Genomic DNA, 22,348 nt, shown 5'->3' with positions numbered 1-22,348 from the left:
GATGAAAAGGAGAAGGCTTTGGCTCAGCGGTCGGCATGTAACACATATTAGCGCCTACAAGACTGCATGAATACCTCACGCATTGTGTCAAACACAGTGCGATTAGGAGCGGTCGGCGTGGAACGCATAGCGCCTACAAGACCGCATGAATACTTCACGTATTGCGCCAAACACAGTGCGGTCAGCGCGGCGCGGTGATGGAAGTTAAAATTATTAAACTTCATTTATGTTTGTTCTTTCATAATTTTTTCGTTCATTTCTTATGAATGGAAGGCCTTGTCCACACAGAGATAGGTTTACGAAACTTAACTTTCGCGCAAAGTTCCGTGAGCTTTTGCTAGTAGTGTTGAAAGGGCTTTCGCAAAAAATGTGTTCAACAAGAGTAAACGCGTCTTATGCACCCTTCCCCCGCTGGCACGTTCACTTGATGGTTTTAATTGATGTTTCAAAACGAATGAGAAGGGGGCGGCAAAATGCAGGCGGCCCATGGGCCGTAGGGCATGGACCATGGGCAGTAGGGAGGTAAATCCGGCCCTGTGTTGGCTCACAAACACAGCCTGTGACCCTTCCCTTCGAGTTCACCTCTCCGAAGTTCTCAGTAAGGGAGCTACCTTAGTAAAATTTAAGTTGAGGGGGAAGGGAATAGACCTGCTAGATGCAGGCTCATGTAAATCTTTCGAGGACAACAAAGAAAAAAGCTATCGACTCAACTGCACAATTTCGTAATTTAAGCAAGCGGATAGTTCACAGATTAGACTTTCCTAACTCAAATGATATTAAACCTGCAAATTTTTAAGCGAACTTCAGCAAAGATTCTTGAAGCCAAAGAAAAGCCCGTTTCAGATACATAAAGTAATTTTTCATTTTTCGCTATAAGCTCGAGATAGGGACGCATACGTAGAGAAAGGACATGTGATCTGAAATGGCTATCGATAGATTCACAAAGACATTTTTCGATTCAATCAAAGCTCATGTGCTCATGAAGCGATAAACTTGCATGTTTATTGAACAGATAACTAATCGCGCTCCTCGGTTTGTTTATTGCCTACACAGTGAAATTGAAGGCGAACCTCAATTGGACAATAATGTAACAATCAGTAGTGGTCATGGCTCTCATCATCCATGTGTTCTGAGCTAGTTCTGAGGGAAGACTTACATTTTATTTGGCTCTCTTGGCTCTATGAATGAAATTCTGAAGTTTCCTTCTCCGGTAATTTTTCAAGTTTTTTAATGGGGACATTACGGAATCAGCTCATCGGTATTTTTGTAAGAAAATGAATGGATTGTAAACGGCTCCTGCTAAATAAAGTGTAGTATAGTAGAAATTTTGCAGAGCTGCTAAATAGGTGTTTTTTCCACCAATTTTTCAGTCCCATTGATGTATGTTTTTCAAATATGCCGCGTCTCAAAGAATCTTCTAAGCCAATCATGGCGCTTTTAGCTTCACAGGTATCCTTCGATTGGTTAGTGGACTCACCAATGAGAAAAATCTTGCGGACTTGGAATGGATGGTCTTTGTTTTGTTTGTTTGTTTATGTTTTGCTTTTATGGCATGTTTGTTAACCTTACTGTGGATCTGTGGTGGTCACGCTGATATGGTGATAAGAACAAGAATAGTTTTGTATGCGTGTAATTCGCCCGCATAGTTTCTATCATCCCTTCTGTTTTACTGAGGCGCTAAGATGTAACATTTAACGAACGTTTCGACCATGGATAAAAGGATGTATGGCAATGGAGGGTCAAATTTTGACGAGGTCAGTATACAAAGTCTACTGTTGAATGCTACAACGCTATTGTTTTCCGTCTTCTCCTGTATCTTAAAAGTTTAAAGTCTGTGTACTGAAAACTGACCCACAGTTGCTCTGTCTACACAGCACAGTATGTTTCATCATGATTGTAGCTTTAAGAAATTCAAATTTCTTTGCTTGTTCACCAACGATCAACTCTCTCTTCATGCGCTCAGAATTTCTGAGAAATGTCATGCTAAGAACAAGAAACAACGAAGCAAACAAAGATTACAGTTACGTCGAATTTTTCAAGCCAAATTCAAAAAACTGACCTAACTGCGCAGATGTTCATTTAAGGGTTCGGTAAAGATTCGTGTCTGGATATTTCTTACCGCCCTCCAGAACTTCAGAACTAATGCAAGTCTGTCAACAGTCGAGTATATCCCTTATCAGTGTCAGATCTTGAATTTTGCATAAGTTTGTAAGTATGTTACTTACTGATCGAAAGGAATGGACCTCCAGACATAGTTTGTTCCCCTCTGGGCAGACCAACACAAGTGCCATTTAAGGTGTGTTTGTGATAGAGATGGGATGGATGGGGTCTCAACGATAATTAGAGCGGCCTCATTGTATGTTGAAACAAAAGTCAAGTATTGCTCAGGTCACCACTCATCAGTGGTGCCATCTGACTGCATGTATTAACCTGTTGAGTGGGGCTGATTCGGAGGTAATTAGAGATTGACACTTGTCTCAACATACGATGAGCCCGCCCTACCAGGTGAGAGCGTTTGACAATCGTTCTTGAACCTCCGTTGAGACGAAGCTTTTTACCCGATGACTGTCGGTACTTGCTCTTGTCGATAACTTAGTGAGCACCAGATTTCAAAGAACAATTTGGTAAAGAGTGATGTAGGTATGACGAGGGAAAGACGCATGATTAAGAATGCTCCCACAAATCATATTTTCTTAATAACACAAAGACAATTTTTGGTAAAAACACACTCACTTGCGTAAAAAATTGTTTTTAAAATAACAGGACGCTTTTCGGGACCTTAGCTCCCATCATCAGCTGCGACTGAAAAGAAGACTGAAGAAACGCGTCCTGTTATTTTAAAAACAATTTTTTACGCAAGTGAGTGTGTTTTTACCGAAAATTGTCTTTGTGTTTTTCAGGAACTTTAACTTGTGTAGGCCCCTTACGGTATTAAAAGTGAAAATCATATTTGCTTATATCGTAAGGTTTTTCATTTTCAAGTGCTTTTTCGATTTTTTTTTATCTTGTTGTTTAATTTTTTTTCAAGGGTCAGCCAGTGTTACCTGCAGCATGCATTTATTTACTCATGAACCGGTCGTATCACATATCTCGCAACACGCGAGCAATGTGGTTTTTGCAACATTTGAACACTGTTTTGACCATACCTCAAAGAACTTTGGTTGTGCCTGTAAGTATCGTAAATTTAGTTCTAATTTTCTGTAAATGGAAGCCCTTATTTATGCCATTATTCTATCTTTACCTGTCCCCTTGTACTTACTAGCTTTCTTCAAAATTTACCTGAAAATTGGGCTTTGAGACTTAGAAGTATGAGACATCTGTTGAAAGTGACCAACAATTGGTGCGGTCGTGATTTTTGGTAGCCTGCAAGAGGTAAGCTAACTTTGTGCTGAAAACCAATTGCTTTTAATGCAATAAATCTGATACTATTTCATGTGATAACATTGACTTAAGATGATGTGAATTTTGTTGATAGAATGATTTGGAATTAGAGCTGGTTGTTTTGTCTGTGATACCTCAAGATCCGCCCTCAAGCTGGAAACCGGAATCTAGTCATTTGTTTCAGTACCTTGTCATCCCAACTTCAAATGTAATTTTTCTCGCTCACGTCTATAGTGCAGTTTTTTGTCTAGATATGAGTCCATCAATTTCTGCTGTTGTAAGTATATTGTTCCTTAGTTCTTAGGTAGTCTTGCAAGAGATCTTATTTTCCAATTTTGATCTACATTTTTTTTAACAACTTTTTCGATTTCGTATGTTTTCGATTATGCTCAAATTGTTGTTTGGCATTTTGCAATTACCCCTTGCTATTGCCAACTTTTCACCATGCAAAATCATGCTTTGATGGGCAATTCAAGGTTTGCCCAAAACTAGTTACATTTTGCGAGCATTTTGGGTTTTGACTGTAACATTATAGGTATGCAATATTTCCTTGATCTTTTGACAGAAAGACCTCCTAAAAGATTAGGTAGCACTATGAAGTAGCTGATTTTTGTTGACCTTTATTCCTTTGCCCCCTTCTGTACTGGTAACCTCGGAAAAACAGGGCATTTCAAAAATGTAATGAAATTTAAGCAAGTATGGTATGTTGTCTAAGCACTGTTCGTTCCCGGAATTTAAAAGAACTAAAGTCAGCTATTCATTCCGAGAATTTCGCAAACACATTAAGTGTTCCAAAATATTGTGGATGCTCCTTTAAAAATTATTTGCACTCCTGTTTTTAATTGCAGTGCTCACAACTTCTCTCTTGGAATAGGACAAGCCTCAAATCTTACAGGTAGCTTCCAAAAAACAATGCAAAAAGATGCTTTTTGCTCATGTGTGATCACTTTAAAGAGATAAAATGCACTAAAGAGCTTTTACTAATTCAGATAATGTCTCCTTTTGCAGGATATTCAGCATGGAAAAGTGATGATCAATGAGATTTTTATTGCCTTAAAAAGAAGTGTTGAAGGAATTGTGAGGCCTGTAAGTATAATTTATGCAGACAATGTTCTTATCAAAGGTCATCTGGACAGATTTTAACGTAAAAGCACCTAGTTGCATTCTGAAAAAAATGAGTCTGCAGTAGTTTTGAATTTAACTAGTCTTGGCGCTTCGGCTCAGCTATTACTCAGGGTGTCTAGCGACCGGGAAAACCGGGAAAGTCAGGGAAAGTCAGGGAGATGAAATTGGTCCGGGAGAAGTCAGGGGAAGTCAGGGAAGAAAAACGCAGAACCGGGAGAGAAGCGAACTCCCGTCGAAGATCGCGATTTTTTGAATAACTTCACGGCGCTTCGATACTTAGCCGTGCAGCGCTCTCTCCTGGTCTGAGGTGCCATCTGAACCGTTAGTGCTGACGTAAATAAAGAGACTACATAGCGTAGTCTCTTTATTCTATGGTGCTGACTAGTGGTGCTCCCTCTCTCTATCGCTGTGTTGCGTCCGCGACGCCTCCTTTAGCGTCCGCGACACCTCTGGAAGTGCCCCCGACGCCTTTTGAAGCGTCCACGACGCCTTTAAAGCGTCCGCGACGCCTCCTTCAGCGTCTGCGACACCTTTGGGAGTGTCAGCGACGCCTGTGCAAGCGTCCGCGACAACTTTAAGGCGTCCGTGACGCCTCCTTAAGCGTCCACGACACCTCTGAAAGTGTCCGCGACGCCTTTTTAAAGCGTTCACGACGCCTTCCAAGCGTCCAGGACGCCTCTGGTAGTGTCCGCGACGACTTTTGAAGCGTCCATGACGCCTTACGCAACTTAAGGCGCGTCTGTCCGCGGCGTCCTGGACGCCGGCGGAAAATGCTGCTACCGAGTCGAGGGCGAGAAGACGCTCACATTTCGGAGCACGGCACCTTAGGAGCGGAATTTGTGGATTTTTTCCGCTCTGTCCGCTGTCAATTTCTCGAATTTTCGTTGATCGGACAGTATGCTTTGAGCCGCGAAAATGGCTGGAGGCGCTTTTTTTTTAGGAGGGTGTGGATTCGATCGACAAGAATCGACCGAAAAATAAAAACGTGAATCGATCGACACCGATTCGATGGACAAATTATTAAAAAAGCGGTGTCGATTCGATCGACATGAATCGATCGGAAAAAACCGTGAATCGATCAGAAAAAAACGTGAATCGATCAGAAAAAAACGTGAATCGATCGGAAAAAAACGTGAATCGATCGGAAAAAAACGTGAATCGATCGACGAGAAATGATTGACAATTAATTAAAAAAAAAAAACCGGTATCAAGTCAATCGACATGAATCGATCGAAAAACCAAAACGTGAACCGATCGACGTAATTCGATCGACTCACAGGTTTGTCGATCGACTCATAGGTTTGTCGATCGATTCACAGGTTTGTCGATAGACTCACAGGTTTGTCGATCGATTCACGGCTTTTGTCGATCGATTCACGGCTTTCGTCGAACGATTCACGGATTTTGTCGATCAATTCACGGCTTTTGTGTTCGATTCGCGGGTTTGTCGAACTGAACACATTCGAAAATATGTAGGAAAAGCAGCGGACTGAGCGGAATTTGTCGGTGTCTCCGCTCCGATCTGTTGGCGACAGATCGGAGCGTCCTCCATCGGCGTTTTCCGCAGCGTCTCTCCGCCGCTAAGGTGCCGTCCCCGCGCAAAATCATTAGACAGATTTATCGGCGTCTCTCCGCGGCGTCCAGGACGCCGCGGACAGACGCGCCTTAAGTTGCGTAGCTTAAAGCATCCGCGACACCTCTGGAAGTGTTCGCGACACCTGTGGAAGCGTCCACGACAACTTTAAGGCGTCCGCGACGCCTTCTTAAGCGTCCACGACACCTCTGGATGTGTCCGCGACGCCTGTGGAAGCGTCCGCGACAAGTTTTAGGCGTCCGCGACGCCTGTGGGAGTGTCCGCGACACCGCTTGAAGTGTCCGCGACGCCTTTTGAAGTGTCCACGACGCCTCCTTTAGCGTCCGCGACGCCTCCTTTAGCGTCCGCGACACCTCCGGAAGTGAACTATTTCTTCCTCTATTTATTTAATTCCCGAAGTTGCAAATGTCTATAAAGTTTTTTGAAGTAAGCAAAGATCAAGTTGATGCAATAGTGGAAGAAAGAAAAGAATCTTTTTTACGAGAGTCTCCGTTGACACCATGACACCCAAAGACCGCAGAAAGGTTTTATTCTTGAATTGTAATCCATCGCTTTGAAGGGTGGAAAACATCGTACAGACTGAAAGCAAATCTTGGTAAAAGGTCATGAAAAGTCAGGGAGAAAGAAAATTCAATAGGTCAGGGAAAACCTTGAAAGTCAGGGAGAATGAAAAGAAAAATTTGCTAGACACCCTGTTACTTGTTGCTCACATTTTGAGCAACACAGAGCATGAAAAGAACACTGCTCAAATCAGTAACCTGCCAAAACCGTTGTAGTGCACAATTTGATACATGTGGTTTTGTGTTTTTTGAGTGAGGGGGCGAATATCAAATTTCGTGTAACCAGTGCTAAATGATAAACCCTGGTCAGGAGTCAATGTTAGTAGTTAATTTTGCTCAACTCAGGTTCGTTGTGAAATTTTGAAGTGCGATCTCGTATTAAAATGCTTAAATTTACTCCTTGTCTAGTGGTTCTATGTCAGGCTTGTAATGTATATCATACAGTTTGATGATGAACACGCCTCAAATACTCCAAACAAAATATTTAATCCCCTAAAACAAGATTCGTATTTCAAGCAGACATTCTTTATTTATGGTTAAGTATTTAGCTGTCAGTGTGGACATAGATGTCCATCTGAAGTGCTGAGTTATGGTATTTTCAAAGGGTACATTTACATGAATTTTTAGAAAGAGTTCAGTTTCATTGACTCATTTTTTTTCTTTTTGCATTTTGTTGCAGCTGATTGTTCCTGGCTCCTGTATAGTGTTTGAACCTGATATCTATGTGACGGTTATTGCTCACACACCTTTTTTTACCACTCCAGCACAGCAGGTCCTAGTGCAAGGCTGGCAGTTAACCAGTGATAATTTAGATGAGTTCTTATCTGCCATTCAGAAACAGCTTCAACTTTTGGAAGACACCATAGCTGAAGTATCAGGCATTGCTCATGATTATTTGGAAACCGACCGAATGATGCAGGTGAAAATAAATATCTTATCTCATCTCGCACAATAAGTATATGTAGTGTACTTTAGAGTTGGAATTTCTGGTCATGAGAATGAAAGATTGTATTTACTTCAATATTGTAGAAAATGAACTTTGTAGAACCTCGATACCCGCTGTTCAATTATCTACAATTTGGATCTGTGTAGTTGATTGAAGAAATATTCTTGCTGTGTTCTAAGATTTAAAATAAAAAAATAGAAACAAATAAAAAGAAAAAGAGCCCAGAGAAAAGTCATTCAGTCCGTGTTTTTGTTCAGTTGAAATAATTATTTTTTTCTCAACTCTTGTTGAGTAGATAAAATGTATCAATTTCTTTAACAATGAGACTTGGTATATTTTCATCATTTTTAAAGGCATACAGTCTTTTCGGTAAAGCTTTCTTGTAGCCTTCGGTTAAGAGTTCTTGTTGCATGACTTTACCCCGTCCCAAGGATGTATGGCAACCCCTGAATCGTAGAAACTAACAGTGATCATCTGGCAGGTAATTTTGATTTCATTGTGAAATTATTTTTTCTTCAATTAAGTAGTTAGGCAGTTAATTTTTTCAAACTTTGAATTTACTGTGTTTTCTAACTGGGTCACAGTTTTCTGAAGACTTTTTGTTTGTTGTGTATCAGGCGGAATCAGAGAAATTAGTCGGGAGCTTGTTTGAAGATGGTCCAGAACTGACAGGAACATCTGGAACCTCTCACATTGCAATGGTCAGCCCTGATTCTGGTTTCATAAATTTGTTACGTTACGGAATTCTAGCTCTTCGACTACTTCCAACCAGTAGCTCTTTGAGTAAGTGTTCAACTCCTCATTCTGTGTTGTTCTTAAATATGGAAATTATTTTATGCATCTGATATCATCTCTCATGAGAGAGGAGCATCTTAAATAGCCGTACAAGTACGCATGTAACTATTTCAGCGAAATGGGGCCTCATTCTCTGGAAAAAATTTTCGAGGAGAGACAATTTACCAAAGAGTGGTCAAAATTGAGTTACTGTGACTCCAATAAGAAACACGCCACTGTAATGGCAGGAACCTGTGCACGCTTGATAATTTTTTTTTACCATATAACGAACTAACGGTTTTTCTTTTATTAACAGTCATCATTTCAACAAGATATCACTCGAAACCTCCGTATTGTTTTTCTTACAACTTGCAGTATCCAATTTTGCTTTTCAATTTCAGAATGCTTATACTCTCTCTTATAGAATTGTTTGAACGACTCAATGTCGCAATTTTGAAAGATGAAGGCCTCTTTTTGCAGAGCTAGTCACCAATCAACAGTGAAACTACAACAACACTTCAGTGGAGAGTGATGTCTCTACTCTCCATTAATTTCTTTGGAAGAAAGTCTCCATGAATTTTTACAAAAAAATTTCAGGAAATAGGTATTTTTAAAAAGACAAAGAAAAACTTAGTAAAAATGTTTCAGCAGTAATATATTGAAATGTTGAAATTTATGTTGAAAAACATATCAGCAGTTAAAAACATAACCATGAATCTTGATTGCAGGTATCCTATCATACTTAAATTTTTAACTTAAAATTCAATCAGCATAATTTCTTTAAAAGTTCCATAATTTTTTCTCTCTGTTCGGAAAAAATTTCAAGCAGTGAAGTTGGTTTGTTTACCTGATAATAAATTAAATAGGAGCATACTTTTACAATTGAGGTATGTGGTTTCTAAGTTCATTTATTGATTCATTTCCTTTTTAGGTTGTAAATTAGACCTTCGACCAGGCAATCGCTCTTTTTCAGTCCAAATTTATGAATATCAAAATAAACATTTTTACCATTTGATTGTACCTTGCAAAAACAACATGTACAAGTAATGATTATCGACTTATATCAATTTTTTATTTTTATCTGTTTTTCTTCCAGACTTAATTGTGGTGACCGATGGGATGATCACATTACCGGACGTTCATATGCAAGATTCTGTTTTGACACAGTTGAGGTGCAACACTGTTAGTTGCTCATTTCTGCATGTAGGAAGTCAGTTTCATCCATTTTGCTGCCAAGGGCTCATACCTTACACTGATCTCATGGAATTTATTGCCTCTGCAACTCTTGGAGCATACATTCCGTCTTTACCGAAAGCAGTATGTTTTTATTTTTATTTCATGAGATTTCATATTCAGACATTTTTCCTGATTTAGATTTTCTTTGTAAAGAACTCTTCTTACCAATTTTTCTCATAATAAAACATGTCAACGATAGTGCAAAAATGTTGAAAGCAGTCCTAATCAATTTGCCGATTTCAAACATCATATCTCCAAAAAATTTGAAGAAGAGCATGCACTGAAAATTTACTTTAGGTATTGTACTTTAGTAGCTTAATTACATCCTAATTGCAGTCTTCTAATATTGTTGTTTTTACTATACTTTATGTAAGGCTCTGCAAACCTTCAAAAGGTTTGAACCAAACAGACAGTTCCGGTTTAGTAGGATTTTAAAATTTTTTATAGTGAACTCTGTATCTTTTTTGCATGTTTTTTTGTAGTCTTGCTAGTCTGAAACCACAACAGGATGACCATGGGATGGTAGAGAGAGAGAGACAAAGTATCAATTAGAAGATATTTCAACAATTTTTTTCCCCTTTTTTTTAGGAATCTGGTAGCACAGTCAATATTTACCATGAAGCATTTTTGATGTGGAGTTTCAACAAGAAATCTTCAGTTTGTGAAGTTTCAAGTTTTATCAAAGATGGACATTGGACCATTTAGTAAGTATTCGAGTCAGGTTCAACTTATTATCTTGAGAAAACAGAGCAAAAAATCTTTGTTCAGCAAGTCATAAGCTCAAAGATTTTCCAAAGATCTTTAGTGCCACTTGAATGGCATCATATTCTTACTCTCATGAAGCTAAGACGAAAATAACCTTCATAGAATGAGTATCACGTAGGCCAACAATAAAAGTCTGCTAAGTTTTTGCAGTATTTTGAATGATTTTAACTGATATTGGCCTTAAAAAAAGAACTTCCTGCGAGTCTAAAATGAGTCCTTTCAAACGATTTTCATGTTGAGCACACTCCAGATTTCTGTATTTTAAGGGTAATGTACACGCCTGATTTTGCCATAGAGTACATAGAGTTGTAATGTAAATGGAAGAGCTGGCACCATGTTCTGCTCGACGAGTTCCGAGCCTGGTGTGCGCCGAGTTTGGGTCACTTTTTCGATACATGTTCAATCCAAAATGGCGGTGTGGAATACGTGGTGATTCCCATCTTCTTTGTTTACATCGGATGGCCGGGTACCTGTGTATCACAAACAATTGATTATGTATCGAAAAAGTGACCTGGTGTCACACAGGAGTCTCGGAATTCGGGACCTGGAAAATGCTTAAAAGTGGCGCCAGCTCACCCACTTACATTACGACTCTACGTACTCTATGGATTTTGCGTTGTGCAGATCAAGGTAGACATGATGAAAATTGCAGCATTCTTTACATAGAAAAAATGAACATTCAAAATTTATGAGGTAGCAATTACATGCGGTTTTCAGTTGTAAGCACTCATTATTGGAACAATACGGTTGTAATGGTTGTAATCATACGGTACAATTATACTATATAATCGTTAGGAGAGAAAACCTCAGTAGCCATAGAAAGGGTCAAATCAGCGTTTTGAACTTTGTGGGTTATATGTATTATTTTTTGTTTGATAATTTTTGTGACAATCAAGCCACATTCTTTTGTGCAATACCTTGTATAATACTTGTAATTTACTTGAATTTTTTCAAATCTATTAGGTATTTAAACTCACAGACTGGCTGTTAAAATTTTTCTCTGTTCTTTAAGACAAATGAACAGGCTGCTTAAATTATCAGACTTAGAGCCAGATCCCCAATGTTAAATGTAATGGTATGTGTGGCCCATAATTTTCTCTGTCTCCTTCCTTTTTAATCCTCATGCTTTCAGAGTTTTACCATCCAATCTGATTTTAGCGCTTAAATCTTTCCTTTCAGCAATCCCTCATTTCAAGGATATATGGAGTCAAACTTGCTCATGAAAAAGCATGCTGAGGAAGACTTAAATGCCAGCCTGTTAAGTGTACTTTGTTGTAGATTAAGAGAGGGCTATGTTGTAAAAGTAAGTAAAATTGTTTTATTTTTACATTCCATTAAATTATCCTTTCCCAAAGACATAAGCACATATTGCTCGAAATATTGCACACATTGCTGGAAAAGTTAGGGAATTTTTGCCACCGGGTTTTTAGACACCCTGCTAAACCTGAAGAAAAAATTGTGTTTTCAGTCTTGTTTACATAACTTCATCGAGTATAAAATCCTTAAGATGTATGTCTCTGTGCTCCTAGTAAATATCCTGGAACCAGTCCATTTTGGTACCTTTTTTTTTAGTCATTGTACCAATTGGTTCATACTCAAAGCCAAAGAATGGAGGAATCTCATTGTTCTGATGTTAATTTACTCACATACGGTGCACCTAAGTGCAGGTCAAAGAAAATTTGGTCGAACGTCAAAAATTTAGGTCAGAGGTTAAAGTAAAATGCCTCCGTGGCAAGTCAGCATTGATAGTGAATTCGCAAAAATGCGTTTCTCGGTTTGCAGTGTGCAGATTTCCTATCGTACTTTATTCTCTCTTTGGAAAACTTCCAAACGTTACTTCTCAGTGACATTTCTTCTCTACACGATGAATATTTTGTGAAAATGTCAAGCTACGATGTTGGCTTACTCGTCTTTTAAAAAACAAAATAGAAGTGGAAATTTTGAATTATCATAACCAATGTAGGCAAATCGGCAGTTTCATTGTCAATAATCGGCTGAATCGCTTATTCACAACAGACTCATAGGTTAATTATTTTTATATTTTGGCTTTTATCATTTAATGCCATTGAATGATGAATGAACATGTATTGAAAGCCTTGCAGAGTTCATTCATTAGCATGTTTGATTTCATCCCTTTGCTTGTTTTTCTGCTTTCAGAGTGTTCAGCTAAAAGATAATCAATTGGATTTGATTCTTACCTTACCTTGGTCTCATCATATTTTTATTGAATATATTGTTTCTTCTCAGTGGCCATTAACCGTTCTCTCTAGTCAAGTTCATTATACCATTTATATAAGAGGTATTTACACTTTTTCTACAGTTTTTTATTTTTCTCATGCAGGCAATTGATGAAACGAATTTTTTCGTCAACACTTTTTGTAAAGAATCAAGATTTTCATGACCGGGAAATTTTGCTTTGAGGTTGAGAATCAGCACCTTAGCAATGCCACTAATAGGTTAAAATCTGGAGCAGTAATTTTTTCATTTTTAGCAAAAGAGCTTATTAAAACATTTATAAAACTCTGAGCAACAAGAGATTTTGCCTGTGCTCTATTCCTCTCTTTATTATCTATTGGCTAAAACAATAATTTTCATTGTCACTGATCCTGCATCCCATTTTAGGGGAAGAAAAGAATGTTCATTGCTTAAGTATCAAAATCTATCTTTACTGTAGGCACAAGATGACTTCACACAATAAATCCAAAAATCAACAAAGCATAAATCATCTGTTATCCGTAGAAAATCTCAAAATTTCAAGCTTATCCACCTCTCTTCTTGTCAAAGAACAATATCAAGTAATGGGAAACTTAAAATATAAATCTCAGCTCATTTTTAGCGACCAAAGAGCCAGGATAAGTGCTGACAGAAAACAGGATCTCCTTTCCGGAAAGAGACATGAAAGAATTATCTAAGTTTCAATCCATCAAGTAACACAAGAGACCACTAAGAATAGGAAGAGAAATTAATCCTACAAATACTTTGTAATCAACAATTAATTAATTAAAACTGACCTAATATGAAGCACAACGTACCCAGACAAGGTTCTTCTGATGACTACAGCCCTGAAAATTCTTAGTCAGAGCAATGTCCTAGCTCAATTTCCCAGAGGCAATCCTCAGTATTATTCCAATGATAGTGAGCAATATCAAATACTTACAATCTGGCGTAGCAACAAAAATGGTGCCAATTTGTGTTGAATAATGCAGTCAGATGCAATGTTTTTTTCTTTTTTCTTTCTTTCTTTCTTTTTACCAGTTATTGAACACTGTTTCTACGAACGCGATTTGTATCAGTGTGTTTAAAAGTTTTGGTAGTCGGTGTGAATTGTGATTTTTTGTTTTTCAGCTCCTTATGAGTTCCTTCATGACATTACGTGCCTTATAAAAAAGCCTTTTAGATCTCAGTTCAGGCAAGCAGTAGTTTCACGCTTCTGGACGACAATCAAAACCCTAACGCAGTCAGACCTGCTTCTAGCACACCTTGATTCTGCTTCATTCAATCCTGATGCCTACACTTTACCCGATAGTATCCGTAGCGGCATGCCACTTTTTTATTTACCAACCTTCTCAAGTCAGCCAGCTCTCATTTCTAGGTATATCTCTCTTATCTGTGTCTTCTCTATTTTTACCGAATTTATCTTTGGCCTCTTAATTTGTGATTTTGGACCTCTTAGATTTTAGACCTTAATTTTTGAAAAATGATTCCAAATTCTAAAATTACCTTAGTGGACAAGTCTTTGAGGTAATCGCTTTTACATTTGACATCCACGCTTTATGATTGGTGATTGAGCAATTCGCTGTCTTGCTTGTATTATTCACCATCAAAAAAAGCACCAGTAGCATATTTAAAAAATCATCTGTTTAGTTAAGAAAATACTTAAAATTTTGCCAAAAGAGAAACCTTCCAAAGTCAGGAGGGTTTGTACCTGTCACATGATTACAAAATCCTTGTGAGATTCAGATGGATGTAACCTCTGAATATAAAATTACCAGACTAACAAGGCTCTAATCTATGAACAAAAATATTCTGATGGACAGGACTCAAATTTATGAATACATAATTCCTGTAACATTGGCAGGGTTCTATGTTTGAAAAACCGATTCCTGCAAGGTTGCACGGTTCTATTTGCAAAATTCCTGCATAGTCATCCACAAGGTTCCAGACCACGATTATGGAATGCCTTTAAAGTACACTTTTCACCAGGATCGAACCTAATACAAAATTCCTGCAAATTTGGCAAGGGTCAATCTGTGATTTTAAACAAACACAAATTTTCGCAGGAAAAATTTGCTAATCCGCGGGATCAATGTTTTTCAGTTACGTCTTGAAAACTTTGTCTCTGACTAGATAGACAGAATACTGAAACAACATGGAAGATTGCACACTCTATTGTTGAGGCCAACTCATTCGAAGTATTTATTAATGCAGATAATTTAAGTTTCGTGTCTGACTTTTAGCTTGCAATCTTGACTTATTTGTTCTAGCGATCCAATGTGCCCGCAGTTTGCCCACTATTGGCGCACCATTTGCTTACTTGATCCAGGCGTATGGCAAAAATGGTTGCATACATACAGATTGGGAGTAGTACTGCAGCATGATTCTCCGTTACCAAAATATCTCCACTATCCCAATTCTAATGGTCGATTTCAAGTTCTCCAGTGTCGTCAAGCTGCTGCCACACTCTATAGTTTTTTGAAAAATTGGGCCAGTTTTGTGCTCATTGAAAACCACTCATTTGTCAAATTCATTACAGTAGGGTAAGTTAATGATTTTTTCTCCTTCTTTCAAACACTAATATCTAAAGAAATAAAAGTAATAATTTTTTATCGCGAACTTCAAAATTCACTCACTATTGTTTAGTCTGTTCCCTTTTTTGAAGGAAAACACATAAGTTTTTGTTATAGCTTCCTCATGCGCTTTGTGTAATCTTGTCTGTAAGTACAGTCTCTTAGTGGTTCATATGGAAATATTTTACAAATGGTCACTTTTCCTGTTTCAAGTTTCAAAAATTTCAAGTTTCAATATTCTAATAACTTGTTTTGTGATGTTACAATTTTTGTCTTAATTTTTCAACTTTTGAGTGCAACCAACAGCAACAGTTGCCTTGTTATGAGCGATCCAAAGAGATTGGCTGGCTAATAATGCATCGGCCAACCAGTCTTCTACAATTGACTCGTAAATTGGCTTTGGCCTCCATGGATTGCCATGGTCAAACACAGCTGGCCCAATTGGTCAAACGCCAGTGATGAAATCAATTGTCAGTACAGTCATTATCTATTTGGTCATCAAAATACACTTTCCTAAGGATATCATAAATTCCTGTGGTTATGATTTTTTCATAATAATCCGAGCAATATTCCAAAATAATTTTGGAATTGAAATTTATATTGATCAAAATGATGCCTTGTATGTAATTTGAAACATCTGAAAAAACAAACTCTACTTTTAAAATGGTAATAACAAATTTTAATGTATTTCCAGGGAAATTGACATCGCTCAGAACCTGTTTTATATTCTTCGGGTTGCTTCCAAACCTCCATGTGCCGTAATCCATATTGCATTTTTAAGTGCTGTCCCCGGGTGGTTGAGGCACAGAGTAAGTTATTCTCCTTCGTCCTCTTATTATGTTGATTTTTAAGGCTCAGATGAAGAGGGCTCAAGCATGTTCAGTAAAATTATTTTGATAAAGGGACTGTTTGCAAAGCAGCCAAAATTGATGCTACTTGAGGCTGTTGAACAGAACAATTTGAAATTTGGGGCTACAAGTGTTTCATAAATTTGTACAAAAACATTAGGAAGCACTTGAATCTGCTTTAGTTTTCTTTTTTCGAATCTGCATGCATGCTGGTTGACATCTTCCTCGCCACAATTATTAACTTTAGTCAAAATTTTGGTCTCTCAGATTTTCCTTTCAGTATAATAATCTTTCAACCAAAGATTCTTTACTTCAATGTTTTTGCACCTTAAATATTGAGTGCAGGCTAGTCTGAAAATACTCTGTACCATAAAAAAAGGGGAAATGGAGACACTGTTGCAAGAGATGAATTTATTACATGATGTATTTATTTTATGGAAATCGCAATATGTACATTCTAAATAATATTTCAACAACTGATCATTATTGTTATGATCTGACCACATTTGTATCACTAAACTTTTGTCAATGAGTTTTTTTTTTTTTTGCCCCTGCAGATCATTGAACAACTGAAAGAACACATTGAAGGACTTACAATAACTCAAAGAATGTCAAACAAAGAGTGTTTAGTAAGGAAGCAACCTGAATCCAAAAAAGAAAATAAGTCCATCTCTGAAATAAAATGTTGTAACTTGCTTCAGAAACCTGTTGAAAAAATTCTAATCCGGTTAGTACTCTCTGTTACTCTTGAATTTTTTTAACTGATGCTTTCTGAACTTAGCTTTATCAGTCTGTAGAGTTCAGTGAAGAAGGCAAGTGTAAATTTCTGCTACTTATTCAAATCACATATCCAGGTAATTCTCACTTTGAAAGTGACTCAAAACTGGAGGGAAACTCCCTATTTTAAATAGATATCTGCATTACATAGAATTTAATTTTGAGGGTGAGTTAATCCGTGTAAGGGAGACAGAATTTATCCTATTTTTACCAAATCTTATTTCCTCTGACTTCCGGAAGTGTTGAATGCCAACAGAAAAAAAAATTCCAAGCACTACAATTCACCCAAAATAATCTAGTTATCATATTAATTCAATGAGTGCTGATTTTATTTGGTTTTTTGACGGACATCTGATCCCCACAAAGCATTGAACTCAGCTTCATCTTTGTACTTAAACTGATATTACCAGAAGAATTTGAAACATTTGTTACTCTGTCTGTAGGCAAGATTCGCATTCAAAAACTTTTATTTTTCACTTTCAGGTATGAAAGGATGCCTCTGGAGTTTCATACGGTTATTTTCCCCGATGGTACACAGCCTTTGAACGATGCGAAACTTCCTGTTCCACCAAATAGCGGCTTTATTACGACGCTGTCAAGGTATCTTCATCATCGACGATGGGTTTGGTCGGCGCAGAATGAACCCAATGCACCGATAGAAATGTCAGCTTTAGCAAAAATTTTAGCAACACTCACGAAGTAAGTCTACGTGAAGAAATGGGGAATTGCTTTTAAGGTGTGACCTTTCTCGGAAAAATATCTTCTTAATGCCAAAAACTACAAATTTAAGATATTTGTATCATTTGCTTGAACAGATACTTCCTGAATAAAATTGAGGAAACCGGAAAAACTTGAACTCATGAAATAAAATTAAATATTGTGAGTTTGAGTTTAATTAATTTTTCCCGTTCTCTTTTTTTCATTAATTAGCTCACAGTTTTTTATCTCAGTTTCCTGTTTTTTTTTTCATTTCCTTTTTCGTTACTTTCGGTTCCGCACTTTATGAATACTTCGGCAAAATAAACGCCTGAAAATTTCTTATCAGGATAGTCCCGAATGATTTATAGTACGCAGTTACTGACATATGCTCATAACATGGCACTGTGTCAAAGGCATCATTTCAACGTTTTTAACCTGCTGCAAATTCTTTTTATTGGAGTCAGAAGCAGCCAGAGAGAGTCTCTTATCATTCCATTTTCATTTGCCCTTCAACTTAAAGTTCTCATTATGTAGGAGTGATTTATGAAGAAGATCGCATTTTTATCTGGCTAGGTTAAGTCACATCTCAATATTCTTTCTGTTTGGCAGGATACGTTTGGAAGAAGGGTTTCGGTTTGCTCATTCAACAGTGGGTATCATTAATATGGTTCTGGAGGTACAAATGAAGGTAAGTTCTCTCTTTTAGTTCACTGATTTTAGTTTCACCAGAAGTTGAAAGCAAAGGAGGTAACAAATTAGGGACATTTTTTTTTTCATTAAAGAAGAGAACCCAAAGTTTGTGATAGGGTATGGATTCTGTACCATCTAGAAGTCTGCAGATGGATGGTGACCGGTGTAGGCTGAGAAGGTTCTTGAGCAAGAGTTTGTGAGCATGCTGATTTTAAGCTGAATTAGTTGCTAATGGGCTTATTAGCTTTGCCCCTGAGCAAATTTTTTGCAAGGGCCTCGTGAAAATGGATATAAGCTTTGATGTAGACATGAATTGTCGATGGCCTGTAGGTTAAAAAAGAGTCTGCACCTCTGTTTTGAAAAATCTTTCAAAGTCATTAAATTATCAATAAATACCTCTGCAACCTCAATACTGTTCTGATCCCAAATTTTTCTGAAGTAAGGGTCATACTTAATATCCTTCTGTTTAAATACATCTGTTTGATTTTTTCCCCTAATTAAAAATGTTTTGTAGCGAATCGCAGCGACCGAGTATGACAAGAAAAGGAATTTATTTTTGTCTTTTCACTTTTGTAAGATGTGCTTCAAAGTCCTTGGCAATATTGTTAGAAGCTTTTTTCAAAAAGAACCCTTGAATCTTCTCTGGTCAAAGTAAATTTAATCAACTTTACTATTTTTTTTATTGCAGTGCTGTGGAGATGAGAAAGATGGCACCCACTCAGAGATATTGCGCCCTTGTATCATACAATATGTTCTGTTTCCACCTCATTCTACAGTTGTTTGCATAAAAAGGTTTGTATGAGAAAGTTTCTTCTCTAATTCTTTCCGAATTTTGTATCTTTTGTGAGTAAGCCCTCAACAAAATCTCAACTCTCTTTCTATTCCCTCAAAATATATGATTGTGTTCAATATATTTTCTCTATTGCAGCAATTCGGACGATGAAACAGGTGAAGAAGGGGAAGAAGAGAACACAACAGAAATTATCACTGAGTGCTGGATCGAACCACAACATGGAGTCATCACCAACTGCCCTCCAAAACGAGCCTACATGGAGAACCTGCCTTATCATCAATTAGCAGACATGGTAGGTGTACTTTGATTCTTTGTGGAGAGAAGTAAATTTTTTCATCAAAACATTAATAACCATTTACCGCAAAAGGAACCTCTGTACCCAGATTGACGCAAATTTTGTCTTTTCGATTCAAAATATACAAGTTACTTTTGACTGAAGAATGGTTCAGGTATTAAAATTCAAAACAAGTACGAGTTGCTCAACTTTCTCAGGCTGAAGTCCACACCCGGGTGTTTGTTTGCTTTTGCAATGTTCTTTCTTCTCTTAAAAACCCGAGGGTGATTTAAAGGTTCTCCTCTGGGAAAGTAAAAACAGTGTGTTCCAATAGGGTGTAATTTTCTTTGCGCACCTTTAAACCTTGAAGATTTTTAGATTTAAGAATCTAAAAAATTTACTTGATTCATATTTTGGCTGGTTTTCTGATGCTATCACTGGAAACTCTCCGTCTTCCTACTTTCTATTCTTATATTTTGTTAATTGGAGGAAAATTTTTCTTTTTACACCAAATTACTTGCCCTAAAGGGCCATTTAGCCTTGAGTTTTTAGAGGAGTATTTTCATCTAGAAGGAGGAATAAAATCCAATCCTTTTGAGTGCATTTTTTTGTTTTTTTTTTAGATGTGGAGAGTTGATGCAGAATGTATTTCTAACCTTTTGACATTTGAACACCTGAAGTTGATGTGCATTAACCCTCAGATCAATTCACCACCTGCTCATGATCTTCAAGTCGTAGAGCAAAATCCTCTTGAGTAAGTATTCATGTTCGATTCATATTTTTTATCCAGAAACCTGTTTGAATGGAAAACTCAAATATTTGCATCTTCATGGAGATACTTAAAAATTCACTCCTATACTTTCTTTTTTCCAATAGAAACTGACAAATAGGTATCTTTGCATCAAATTAGGAATCGCAAGAATTTTAGATGGATCAATAAAATCATGCAAAATATCATGAATTAAAAATTGTTTTTTAATAAATGAAAACGTGTGTGGCAAGAAGTAGAATAGAGGCCGGTTTGTGTAATCTAATTTTCTTGGCTTTTTAAACTAAGTTTTTACTGGTGTAGGTGAACAATATCTTATAACTTTGAAATTATTAGACATTTTTCCCTCTTCTTAATTTTTTTAGGTATTGGCCGCATGCAGTTCCTTTGGCAGATAAAAGAATTCATCAAATCCCGTTTGCATACAGCTTAACAAATATCTTGCCAAAGTGTCAGCAAGCAGAGCTACTCTTCTCATCTTTAATTCAAGGTGAGCTCCTAGTCAGGTTTGAATTTTTGTGTTCATTTTACAGTGGAGCCCGTATATAACGAAGTTCACGGTTCCCAGAAAAACTTTGTTATATCCGGAACTTCGTTAAAAGCAGACTCATAAATTGTATAAACAAACGGACAAACCCTAATCTAGAAAAATAGCCGACGTAAATGAGGCGCTCGGGCGCTCACGTGTGGCAGTTCTGGGAAACACTCAACGATAGCGCTCCTTGCGGTGTTGAACCTAACTCCATGAAACGCTTCAGGAGTTGCGTGAAACCCGGTTATGAGTGGCGGTAGAATCTGGGCCCTATGTACTTCCAGGATTCGTCTCCAAGAATCCTCTCAAACGCGAATACAATGCCTCTCCCGGAAAGCTTTCTGGAGAGGCTCCTGGAGAAAAATGACGATGATGAATCGGCGCGCTGCCAGACTCACCCCTCCCCTCCATCGCAGATGCGTGCAAGTGTGAGAGAGTGAGGTGTGAGACATGCGTGGCAGGCTGCGCAGTGAGCGCTCACTTCGTTATCGCTAATTCTCTTTTATTCGTAACTTCGTGACTCCGCGACTACCACTGTATTATTGCAAGCGAGCGGAACTCGTCTAGAGAGCAGAAAATACCGAACACAATAGCGGAAATGGCGGCAAATTATTTCGTTATAAGCAAGGTGCCGCTGCCGGAACTTCGTTAAAAGCGGGCTTTTCTACTATTGAGTGTATATGAAGGCACTAGAAAAATGAAAATTACTTTGTTACATCCGAAACTTCGTTAAAAGCGAGTTCGTTATATACGGGCTCCACTGTATTTTATTTATAATTACGTAAGATGAATATTTAGAGAAGTGGTTAGGTAGCGGCAAGAATGGTCTGAATGAAAATGCATCAGTTTGAGTCAGTAAATTCAATTATAAAAGAATTCTAATAACATATATGAAAAATTTAATGCGGAAAACTCCTCTACCCATTGCATTATGATGCATCTCAGGTACAACCCATAGTTTCTCAGAGGAAAGAACATAACTCCATTTCAAGGTTATAAAATTGACCAAAACCAATTCAGTTTTTTAGAAAAATACGACTGAAATTTCTGTCTCTAATTTTGCTGTTTTATGCAAGCAATATGAAAAGAAGTCAGTGTCATTTTCAGTGAGAAACAATCAACAGTTTGCAAAAAAAAAAAAAAAAAAATACAATTTGCGAAAGGGAATTTTGCAACGTAAAAATGTAATTATGTTCTCTCGCCTGGGAAACGATGAACGATGAAAAGTATTGTAGTTTCAGTTTTGGTTATTACCTTCTCTGTGTCTCAAACAGAAATTCATTAAAACAAAAGTTGTTTCTCTCTGGCTGCCTTCTTGGTTTGTTGCATCGTATTTTTCAATTTCAATAGACAAATAGCGGAATGGAAGAATTTTTTTAATGTGTCAAAGTATTTTACAGATATCTCTCAACATCACGAATCAAAGATAATTGTTGATGCTCCAAATAACCTCCTGCTTGACATTCTATTCGAAGAGCTGAAAACAATGCATGACAGAGAACTCTTATTGAATGAAACGGACTCTAAGCGACTTATTGATCTCATCATTCAACGCGAGAGAGACCATAAAGATCATCCCCTCTTGTTCACCGCAAGTTTTGCAAAATCATCCACCAACTTTGGTCAGTTCATTTGCCTTTTTTACAGACTGTTCGACTCATTATTTGTTTTATTTATTTTTTTTCCCATCAAGTTATCTTGACAGGAGGAATGGAATTAACCCACTGACTTGTGAATTAAACAGGACTTAAATGTGCTAAAATTATTGACTTTGAATAATTCAAAATAATCTTACAAT

At 37.5% G+C, this 22,348-nt stretch overlaps 1 protein-coding gene across 1 annotated transcript in view; it reads left to right on the top strand.

Annotated features, from left to right (window-relative positions):
• The first annotated feature begins 1,536 nt into the window (after nt 1–1,536).
• LOC109042712 (KICSTOR complex protein SZT2) overlaps nt 1,537–22,348 on the top strand; it is a 52,969-nt gene continuing 32,157 nt past the window's right edge. The window contains exons 1-21 of the mRNA XM_019059608.2: nt 1,537–1,754; nt 3,029–3,169; nt 3,476–3,658; nt 4,390–4,467; nt 7,340–7,579; nt 8,224–8,389; nt 9,477–9,697; nt 10,205–10,320; nt 11,561–11,684; nt 12,539–12,680; nt 13,727–13,973; nt 14,866–15,138; nt 15,863–15,977; nt 16,574–16,743; nt 17,277–17,492; nt 18,102–18,180; nt 18,871–18,974; nt 19,111–19,267; nt 19,873–20,003; nt 20,384–20,508; nt 21,951–22,172. Of these exons, the coding sequence (XP_018915153.2) occupies nt 1,710–1,754; nt 3,029–3,169; nt 3,476–3,658; nt 4,390–4,467; nt 7,340–7,579; nt 8,224–8,389; nt 9,477–9,697; nt 10,205–10,320; nt 11,561–11,684; nt 12,539–12,680; nt 13,727–13,973; nt 14,866–15,138; nt 15,863–15,977; nt 16,574–16,743; nt 17,277–17,492; nt 18,102–18,180; nt 18,871–18,974; nt 19,111–19,267; nt 19,873–20,003; nt 20,384–20,508; nt 21,951–22,172 (3,295 nt within the window). The 5' untranslated portion in view covers nt 1,537–1,709. The remainder of the gene's footprint in view (nt 1,755–3,028; nt 3,170–3,475; nt 3,659–4,389; nt 4,468–7,339; nt 7,580–8,223; nt 8,390–9,476; nt 9,698–10,204; nt 10,321–11,560; nt 11,685–12,538; nt 12,681–13,726; nt 13,974–14,865; nt 15,139–15,862; nt 15,978–16,573; nt 16,744–17,276; nt 17,493–18,101; nt 18,181–18,870; nt 18,975–19,110; nt 19,268–19,872; nt 20,004–20,383; nt 20,509–21,950; nt 22,173–22,348) is intronic.

Source organism: Bemisia tabaci, chromosome 2 (genome assembly GCF_918797505.1).
Source record: "Bemisia tabaci chromosome 2, PGI_BMITA_v3".
Classification (NCBI taxonomy): domain Eukaryota; kingdom Metazoa; phylum Arthropoda; class Insecta; order Hemiptera; family Aleyrodidae; genus Bemisia; species Bemisia tabaci.
This window is presented reverse-complemented; position numbering and strand designations above follow the sequence as displayed.